The sequence below is a fragment of the Cervus elaphus genome, chromosome X, assembly GCF_910594005.1.
Source record: "Cervus elaphus chromosome X, mCerEla1.1, whole genome shotgun sequence".
Classification (NCBI taxonomy): Eukaryota; Metazoa; Chordata; class Mammalia; order Artiodactyla; family Cervidae; genus Cervus; species Cervus elaphus.
In genome coordinates, this window is record NC_057848.1 from 129,281,686 (window position 1) to 129,292,649 (window position 10,964).

General features: G+C 42.5%; 1 protein-coding gene across 1 annotated transcript; it reads left to right on the top strand.

The window, feature by feature from the left end:
* Positions 1-4,932: 4,932 nt before the first annotated feature.
* On the top strand, positions 4,933-10,578 carry LOC122690010 (zinc finger X-linked protein ZXDB-like). Its single transcript, XM_043896914.1, has one exon. The coding sequence runs from the start codon at positions 5,062-5,064 to the stop codon at positions 7,465-7,467; it is 2,406 nt and encodes an 801-aa protein (XP_043752849.1). The 5' UTR covers positions 4,933-5,061; the 3' UTR covers positions 7,468-10,578.
* Positions 10,579-10,964: the final 386 nt, after the last annotated feature.

Sequence of the window (10,964 nt, forward strand, 5' to 3'; positions counted from 1 at the left end):
AAATAGGAGGAAACAGGGAGACTACTTGAAAAATAATTCAGAATAATGATAGTAAAGATGATCCAAAATGTTGAAAACAAAATGGAGCTATAGATATATAGAAGAGAGACAAGGATTGAGAAGATGCAAGAAATGAAAGGAAACCATCCCTGAATATTGATTGGAAGGACTGATGCTCAGGCTGAAGCTTTGATACTTTGGCCACCTGATGCGAAGAGCTGACTCACTGGAAAAGACTGATGCTGGGAAAGATTGAGGGCAGGAGGAGAAGGGGGCCACAGAGGATAAGACAGTTAGATAACATCACTGACTCAATAGACATGAATTTGAGCAAACTCCGGGAGATGGTGAAGGACAGAGAAGCCTGGTGAACTACAGTCCATGGGTTTGCAAAGTCGAACATGACTTAGTGACTGGAGAACAACAGGATGCCTATGATTCATGTAGCAAAGTAACAATAGAAGGGACTCCCCTAAACTGATAAAGGATATGAAGCCAATTATTAATGTATTGCCTCCCTGTTCTAATTTCACCCTTTAAGATAAGTTCTCTGATAATGGATGGATTACTTTAAGAATCTCTCCTTCAGAGTGATCATGATGTTCTGCTTTCTCAATTAGAAGACACTGGATGGACATTGAAGGAGGAAGTAGCTCTCCTGTGACTTCTGCCTGTCAGAAGTGTGAGTGTAACGATAGCCTAGGTGTTCTGCTCCAAGCATGGGCCCAGAAAAACTGTCCTCATTGATTGTGCAGAAATAGTGTGGCCTGGTCATTAGCTTTCTGTGGGCATCTTCATAGGGATATATTGTGCTCCAAGCCACCTACCCGCTGATTCTCCCTACCTGATTGCACTCATTCCTCACTTTACCCCACCACTAGGTTTATCTCCTGTACTTATCCCAAGGCCGCAGCCCTCACAACATTGAGGCCCTCCTGATCCTATGTATAGGACATTGCTAGTTCCAGGCCTCCAACTCCAACAGGTCCCTTGTTCCTACTACATGTCCACATGCTGGCCACGAGCTGTGGCTTTCCCACACTGATGTGCTCCAGAGGATACCTTCCTGTTTACTCTGCCACTGTAGACTAGCTCTGGCTCCGCAGACTGGCTCTGGCATTAGTAAATTAGCAAACTTCTCTGCCATCCAGTAGGTTCTGCTACACCTTCTCCAATGAGGTGTGATCTCTAGCCTTGGGGAGGAATCCCCATTCCAAGTTTGTCTTTCTTTGGGCATGCTTCTCAAACCCAGGATACCATATAGAGTTTTCCTATATCCTATATATTCTACATGTGTCATATTTAATAATTCTTTATGTTTAAATATTATGTTTAATTTTATGTTAAATTTCTCCTGTCCACTGTCTATTTTCCATCTCCTGATTGGGTCCAGATTGCTACAGAACACAACACCTACAGCAAGCATAATTCTTGGAATTACTGAAAGCTTTCTTTTGAGAGTTTCATCAAGTAAGAATGTCCACTATCACCCAGAAAGTATAGTAGGTGGGAAAAGAAGGAACAAAGTGCTTGGAAAGGAAGATGTGAAACTGGCACTATTTGCAGATGATATGATTCTGTACACTAAATTCCACAGGTATTTACAGACAAATTGGTAGAATCAATAAAAGAGTTTAGGTGGCTATTTATAGGATAAAATATTAACATACAGAAGTCAGTTTTATTCTATTTACCAGCAACACATTCACAAAATGAAATTTTCAAAGGCAGTATTTGTAAAATATGAAGTGCCTAGGATAAAATGCTCTCTTATGGGAAGAAAATGAAATATTATTGGGACATATTAATGAAGTTTTTATTAAAAGGAAAGGCACACCATATCCATTCAATAGCATTCTATATTATAGACAAGAAATCAAATCTAAAAGTGCAATGCAGTCCCAATTAGAACCCTAAATGGGATTTTGGTTGAATTTTTTCCAATGAATTGATATTTGAAAAGGATTCAAGAGAGGCAAAAAATAACCTAGGCATTCTTGAAGAACAAGGTAGAGTTGAGTGGCCTTATCCAAATATCAGAATTGGCTGTAGAGTGGTAGGGATGAATTTGTAGTATTTTAAGTAGACAGATAAATAGAGCCACGGTACTTAATAGAGAGTACACAAACTAGCCCATACATAGGTAGATGTTTGATTTATGATACATGTGGCACTGCAAATCAGTCAGAAAAGGGCAGACTTTTCAATAAGTGGTTCACTGAGACAATCAGATATCCACATTAAAAAAAAGAGAAAAAAACCCTACTCAACACTATACACAAACATCACTTGTAGGTGGATTTTGACCTAACCGTGAAAGGCAAAACCATAAATATTTCAGAAGACAATATAGAGAATATTTTCATGGCCCCAGGGCAGGGACAGATTTCTTGAAACAGAAAAGCACTAGCCATAAGGAAAAGAATGATAAATTTGGACTATGCTATCATTATGTTATATAATTAAGCATGCCTTAATTAAAGTCTGTTCACAAAGCACAGCACAGAAAAGAAAATGCAAACAACAAAGTGAAAGATTATTTTAGCCACACATAACCACTGATGGATTGGTATTTAAAACACATAAATAACTCACTGTATCAGTAAAAACAAGATGGGAAATAGAATAGAAAAATGATGAAAGAGTTGAACATGAATAGGCTTTTCATAGGAGAGAATGTCCAAAATGTTCATAAACATGAGAATGTGCAAAAACTTAATAGTAGAGGAAAACAAGTAAATTAAATTCTGGCAATACTTGGTGTAGATGCAGATGTGCAGGCAGAGGAACACTCTATGTTGCTGCTGGGACTATAAGTTGGTACAACCACTACAGAAAACAATTTGGCACCATGTAGAAAAGCTGAAGATATGTATACACTATGGGCCAGTGATTCTGTTCTTGCCTGTATACCCAAGAGACTTTTAAACATGAGTCCCATGAAAAATGCCCAAGAATGTTCATTGCACCATTGTTCCTGATTAAAAGCTAAAAACAGCCCCAGTATTCATCCAGTGTAGAATGATACAATCATATCACAATTACTTTGCTAAAATCATGCATTGGAATGCTAGTCAATGATGGAGACAAAAGGTCTAAGGCTACTAGGCACAAGATGGATGAATCTCTCAAATAAATATGATATAGAATGAAAGAAGCAGGCCATAAAAGGGAGCATGCAGTATGATTCCATTGACACAACTTTAAATAAACTGTATTGCTTAGGAATGCATACAAAAGGTGTAAAGTCATGTTTTTAAAAAAGCATTTTAGAAATGATTATCATAAAGTCAAGATAACGACTATATCCATAGGGGAGGGTGTGGGTTGTGATTGGGAGGAATACCAGTGGCTGTATTCTACAAGGCTGGCAATGTTCTATTTCTTGACCTTGGTCCTGGTTACGTGTGTTTGATTTTACAAGGGGCTTCCCTGGCATTATCTAAACCTGGCAGATATGTTATATGCACTTCTCTGTGCCTCAGATTTGAAAAAATAAATGCTTTCTCCAAAAACATAAGAAAGAAAAATGTGTGATGTAGAAATTTTGATGAGGTTTGAACTGTTATGGATGAAAAACTTGATCTTTTAATCAAGAGAGCAGCAAGTGTCCATTATCATTAGAAGAGGCAAAAAAAAAAAAAAAAGGATTATTTAAACTTTCATTTAGTCACTAAAGACATCTGACTCTTTTGGGACCCCATGGACTAGAGCTGGCCAGGCTCCTCTGTCCATGGGATTTCTCTGGTAAGAGTACTGAAGAGAGTTGCCATTTCCTCCTCCAGGGAATCTTATCAACCCAGGGATGGACCCACATCTACTGCATTGGTAGGATGATTCTTTACCACTAAACCACCAGGGAAGCCTATTTAAACTATAGGTGCCCCATAATCTAGTTAGCACTTGAAACCTTTCTCTTGCCTGATAATTCACCCTATATCAATTCCCAACTCATTGATGACTAACAAATTGGAGGATCATCATCAACATTAATAAGATCATTAGGCATCACAGGCCAAACCCATTACAGTGAGACTAGGCCACCACACTTAAGTGCAAGCAGGCACACCAAGGCTCCTGGGCAGGCAAAAGGCATCTGCGCCTTTTTCTCAGGAGAGTCCACTACAGTAACTTAGGGTTTAACCTTATCACATTTCACCAGTACTGCTATCCAGAGAACTCCACGTGCTGGAGAATCGGGAGTAAGCTGAGGAATGTCCTCATCATGCTGAGATTGGACATGAAATTTACCGTGGTGTACCCAAAGCTGGAAGAGCAAAGAGTTGGTTTAGGTTGTGCACCTTATAGGGAGAACCCAGGAGTAGGTTGTGTCTTCCAGATTTCAAAATAAATTACTTCATCCTCCAGGCCTTGCATTTCTAGGCTCAACAGTGCTAATCTGTTTTGACCCCACCTCTTACTCATTCTAGTCTCTACACCAGCAGGACGAAAAAATTAACTATGGGATAAATTTTCCTGAGGACATGGCTCAAGACAGTTCTGAATATGGAAGTCTCCAGGAAAATTTTTAAAAAGACATCCTTTTCCATAGTGTATTCTCTCAGGAATTTTCTGTCACCTATCAATCCAGCCAGCCAGCCATCCAATACACATGGTAAGTGCTAGCTGCCATGCTTAGCACTGGGAGGGACTGGGGTGTCTGTGTTTATTTTGGTACATACCGTGAGGTTCCGGTTTCTGTTGCCATTTAGTAGATAGATACCTAAGGTATTCATTCCAGCACTTTTTACTGAAGTGAAATGCCTTTTCCCTTGTATCTCTGAAGACCTCTTTGATTTCCTACTAATATTAACAGTGGAACTTATTTATGTATACAAGGCTCTGCCCCTGGGCGTTCTATTCTGTTCTAGAGACCCTGTACAAGAATATTTAAATCACGGTGGCGTTAAACACGTTTTAATATCTGATAGGGCCAGTTTCTGCGCAGTGCACATTTTTTTTTTTTTTTCCTCTTTCAAGAACGTGTTCGGGCCCGCGGCAGGGGGCGGGATCGCGCCTCCTCCGCGGATCTGGTTCCAGTGGAGCTTCACGGACGCAGAGATGGAAATCCCGAGGATGCTCCCGGCTCGCGGGATGCGACAAGGCGGAGGGGCTGGCAGCCCCGAAGGCGGCGGCCGGATCCGCGAAGGTCCTGACCTGCGGGCCAGTCAGGCCCCGGCGCGCCGCCTCCTGCTGCTCCGGGGCCCCCAAGATGGCGGGCCCGGGCGGCGGCGTGAGGAGGCCAGCGCGGCTTCTTCGTGCCCAGGCCCGGGCCCGAGCCCGTTGGCGCTGAGGCCAGATCACGCTAGCGGCTGCGGCAGCGGCGGCGGCGGTGGCGATGACTTCTTCCTGGTGCTGCTGGACCCGGTGGGTGGAGACGTAGATACCGCGGGCGCTGGCCAGGCCGCAGGGCCCGTGTGGAGGGAGGAGGCCGGGCTGGGCCCAAGGCTTCTGGGGGGCGAAAGCGGCGCGAACCCCGAGGGCCGCCCTGCGCTGGGCCCCAGCTGCCTGTCGGCTATCCCAGCTCCAGTCCCGGCCCTGGCCCCGATCCCCGCTCCAGGCCTGGGCCCTGCCGCGGCCTTCGCAGGCACTGTCACCATTCACAACCAAAACCTGCTGTTGCGCTTGGAGAACGGCGTCCTCACTCTAGCCACGCCCCCACCACAGCCCGGGGGTCTGATAGCCCAGCAAGCTGGGATCCCGCACGCCGCGCAGCCTGGAGACTGTCCGGAGCTGCCGCCCGACCTCCTGCTGGCGGAGCGGGCAGAACCTGCGCCTGCCCCAGCGCCCGAGGAGGAGGCGGAGGGCCCGGCTGCTCTTGAGAGCCCCCGCGGGCCGCCAGGCCCTGGCCAGGGCGTGTTGCTGTACCTGTGTCCTGAGGTGCAATGCGGACAAACCTTCGCCAAGAAGCACCAGCTGAAGGTGCACCTGCTGACACACAGCAGCAGCCAGGGCCAGCGGCCCTTCAAGTGCCCCCTGGGTGGTTGCGGGTGGACCTTCACCACCTCCTACAAGCTCAAGAGGCACCTGCAGTCACACGACAAACTGAGGCCCTTTGGCTGCCCAGCAGAGGGCTGTGGCAAGAGCTTCACCACCGTGTATAACCTCAAAGCACACATGAAGGGCCACGAGCAGGAGAACTCATTCAAATGTGAGGTGTGTGAGGAGACCTTCCCCACGCAGGCCAAACTCAGCGCCCACCAGCGCAGCCACTTCGAGCCTGAGAGGCCCTACCAGTGTGCGTTTTCCAGCTGCAAGAAGACATTTATCACAGTGAGTGCCCTGTTTTCCCATAACCGCGCCCACTTCAGGGAACAGGAACTCTTTTCCTGTTCTTTTCCCGGCTGCAGTAAACAGTATGACAAGGCTTGTAGGCTGAAAATTCACCTTCGGAGCCACACTGGTGAGAGACCGTTCCTTTGTGACTTTGAGGGCTGTGGCTGGAACTTCACTAGCATGTCCAAACTCCTAAGGCACAAACGGAAGCACGACGACGACCGGAGGTTCATGTGCCCCGTGGAAGGGTGTGGTAAATCTTTCACAAGGGCTGAACATCTGAAAGGCCACAGCATAACCCACCTGGGCACGAAGCCTTTTGTGTGCCCGGTGGAAGGTTGCTGTGCCAGGTTCTCTGCTCGCAGTAGTCTCTACATTCACTCCAAGAAACACTTGCAGGATGTGGACACTTGGAAAAGCCGATGCCCAGTCGCCACTTGTAATAAACTCTTCACATCCAAGCACAGCATGAAGACCCACATGGCCAAAAGGCACAACCTGCGCCAGGATCTCTTAGCTCAGCTGGAAGCTGCAAATTCTCTTACACCCAGCAGTGAACTTACCAGCCAGGGGCAGAGTGACCTCAGTGATGCTGAGCTTGTGTCTCTCTTCTCTGATGTGCCTGGTAATAGTTCTGCTGCAGTACTGGACACGGCATTGGTGAACTCTGGGATCTTGACTATTGATGTGGCTTCTGTGAACTCAACTCTGGCAGGAAACCTCCCTGCTAATAATAATAATTCCTTAGGGCAGGCGGTGGACCCTCAGGCCTTGATGGCCACCAGTGACCTTCCTCAAAGTTTGGATACCTCACTCTTCTTTGGAACGACAGCAGCAGGTTTTCAGCAGGGTCCCTTAGATATGGATGATGTCTCAAGTCTAAGTGCAGGGCCGTTGGCATCTCTGAACTCTTTGGCTGTGAAAAACTCGAGTCAAGAGCCCCAAGCTTTGACCCCTAGTAGTAAGCTAACAGTAGACACAGATGCTCTGACTCCTTCAAGCACCCTTTGTGAAAACAGTGTCTCAGAACTACTGCCACCAACCAAAACTGAATGGAATGTACATCCTGACTCTGACTTCTTTGCACAGGAGGAAGAAACCCAGTTTGGATTCTCCAATCCAGCAGGAAACCATGGGTCTCAGAAAGAAACAGATCTTATCACAGTGACTGGCAGCTCATTTTTGGTATGAACTAAACTCTGTTCATTCCTTGCCACATGGCTTACTTTTATTGATGACACTCAATTTTGAGAATATTCTGGACTGAATGCTTAAATACAGTCATTTCTTATAGGTCTGAAGAAGAACAGAGCCCTGGGCTACAAGTTTGGAGATTTAAATCCTGATCTTGAGTCTGGAACTTGCGGGTTGTGTGACCTTGAACAAGTCACTTATCCTATCTGAGCCTTAATTTCCTTATTTATAAGATGAAGTGGTTTGAATAGATTGTTTCTAAGGTCTTTTCAACTCTATGATTCCTTGATAATATGCTTCTTTCCTTAAAAAAAATTAGAACATTTTTTCAGTGATGTTGCATGTGCTTTTTTCAAACATGCATAATATACACATAATATAATGAGCATTCATGTACATGAGACCCAACTTCAGCTATTATCAATTCATGAATATTCTTGTTTATCTAATCTCCATTCATACCCTCTTCCAGTATTATTTTGAAATAAATACAAGGTATCACATAATTTCAACCATAAATATGCAATATATAGTTCTGAAAAGCATGGGCTCTTTTGGAAAAATCTTCAATTCCATTATCATACTTAAAGTTAGCAGTAATTCCTTGATACTGTCAGCATTCCAACTTATAATTGTCTCATAAGTGCTATTTGTTGTTAACATTTAAACAGTTAGAATCCGAGTAAGCCTCTTAAGTGTCTTTTTAATCTGTATGTTACCCTGTTGTCTCTTTGCATTTAATTCATTGAAGAAAGGTTATTTCACATGTAGAGCTTGTCACAGTCTTAAGTCATGATGATTATATCCATGTGGTGTCACATTCCTCTACACTCTATTTCCTTAATTCGGTGTTTGGATCTAGAGACTTGGTCAGAATGGGAATATGATTTGGGGGCCATGAATGTTTCATGTGTTGTGTTTTTTTGGCATGTGGCACAAAATGTCTGGTTTTCTCTTGGATATTTGCAGCTGCCAGTGATCAGTGCATTAATTCATAATTACCTTTGCTTCTGATAGCATGAATTGTTCTTGTAGAGTTACTATTAGTGGAGGAAGAAATGCTGCTGAAGGCATATATAAAAATTCATTAGAAATATATTCAATGACAAAATATTTTCTTGAAGATAGAACTAACAAGGAGAAAAAGGTAACCAAAAATGTGTTGACTCTGCTCACCATTTATCTTCCTCGTCTCTTTTGATGATGAGAAGGTTTGTTTTTATAGAAATTGCCAGTCAGGACTTTGACATGAAACAGCATGTGCTTGCTTAGTTACTCATTTGTGTCTGACTCTGCGACCTCATGGACTGTAGCCCGCCAGGCTCCTCTGTCCATGGGATTTTCCATGGCAAGAATACTGGAGTGGGTAGCCATTCCCTTCTCCAGGTTATCTTCCTGACCCCGGTCTCAAACCTGGGTCTCCTGTATTGCAGGCAGTTTCTTTACCATCTGAGCCACTAGGGAAGCCTGACATGAAACAGAACCAGGGTCAGATTCATGTTGAATAAGTGGCCTTGAATAAATTAGTTTCACTAAGCTTCAGATTCCTAGCTGTAAAATGATCATAGCAATGCACATACATAGCTAACACACCTGGGACTTTTAATTCTTTCCAGTTTTTAATAGGTAAGGAAAAATATTACATGCTTTGGCTTATCTTGTTGAATTTATACAGTCCTTTCACCCTCTCAATCCTCCTAACTATAAAGAAGAAATTGGGATAATTTGATCCTGTTCCTGTCTAGACAATAAGGTTTGTGAGAGTTAGGGTGAAGCAAGATGGGGAAATCTCTTTATTCCCTCCACTATTTTATTTCCTCCCCTCCAGGAATTTCTGTGGCTAATGCCAGAAGTGGAAATATTACTCACAGGTATATCTGCATCCCTATTCATTAGACCAATCTGTCACCATCTTTGCTCTCTTTCAGAGTTAGACTTTGCTGTAACTGCAAAATCACTTGTGCATGAAATTGATAATGCAGCAGAGAAAGTTTCCTCCTCTCTGTGGTTTGAAGAGCTCATTGCATTTTCCCAGAGTTGAAAGGAAAGGTTGAAGCTGAATATTGTGTAAAATGTCTGTCTTACATGAGTGTGGCATTTTGAATTTTGTGGAATATCTTCACAACTGTTGTTCAGAGCAACCCCGTGTGGTGGTTTTGACACAGTCTGCTGTGACTCATGTCATTTTAGCAAATGCACATTCCAAATGGACTTTGGCTAGTGACTGACAGTTCTATATATAGCTTAAAACAAAGAAGATAAATTCTTTTCACCTCTCCCTTCCCACTCCTCCAAGTTTCATGATTTATTACTGTGTCATAACTAGCTGCTATTTTCCACTTTAATTGGTTTCTGTTACTTTCTGTTTACTTTCTCCCCCGTCCTTGTAAGTGCATTCCAGCCCTTGCCATGCCTTACTTTTTATTTTTTAATGGATAGATCTCTTCTTGCCACTATTCCTCAGATCTCCTCATAGACATTTTCTTCTATTGATAACATTTGCTGAGTGTACACTGCAGTTGTGTGCATAGTAAGAAGTTATTTTCTGAGCTTAAATAATCCTGTGTGTATATATATGACTCAGATGATATAAGACATTATTTTCTATATTGTGCAGACAAGAAATGGATTTCTGTTTCATTATTTCCATTTTTAAGAAGTTTTTGCCAAGGAGTTCAGTTAAACTCTTTATTTGCTGTAGTGTACTAGCCCAGTAGTGTTTGCATGTGAATGTCCATGGATGACATTTATTGTAGCGCTTTGGAAGTGCACCCAAAAATTGTCACTTTGAAATGTTTATGTACTGTGTGTAAGGGGGTATACACACACATCCACATAAATATATTTTTAAAGTGGTTTTTATTCATTTAGTGATAAAAAGTAGACATACTTTTGTAAATCAGAAAAGTGCTCAAAATTTCATTGTGTCTACTCAGTGTTTTCTCTCTTTGCTTTAGAAATATTTGTATTCATAAAGCACATTTAAAAATATTGTAATTCATTAAGGACTCTTAAATTGACCACTATATTGCATATCTGGCAGTTAACGTGTGTCGAGGATTGGAATGAACACACAAGTAGCGAACATCAAATAAATTACTTACATATGAAGAGAATTTATACTGTGATTTCTTTTTTTGAATTCCTTAAACCAAGTTCCGTCCAATAAAAAAATTATTATACTTTTTCCTACTCATTGAATTTTCAAAGGACAGATGTTAACTTTCCTCATGGGTTCACAGGATTTCATTGAACAAATTTGTTCAAATAATTCCCTTTCAACTCCATTTTCTAAAAAAACGGTGGACCTTTTTATACTTTAAAGGTATGAAGTTGAATTTCTGTTGTTGATGGTTTAAAATTGCCATCACTCCTTTTAAATAATTGTACACATTTTAATTTAATCCTATTTCCTTTCTGCTTCTCCTCCATTTGGTTTATTAAAAAATTTTTCAGTTAGAAGCATAATACAGGTTTATTTCTGGGTACTCTAT

Coding starts and splice junctions, on each gene's coding strand:
- LOC122690010 (XM_043896914.1), top strand. CDS start 5,062: ATGGAAATCCCGAGGATGCTCCCGGCTCGCGGGATGCGACAAGGCGGA.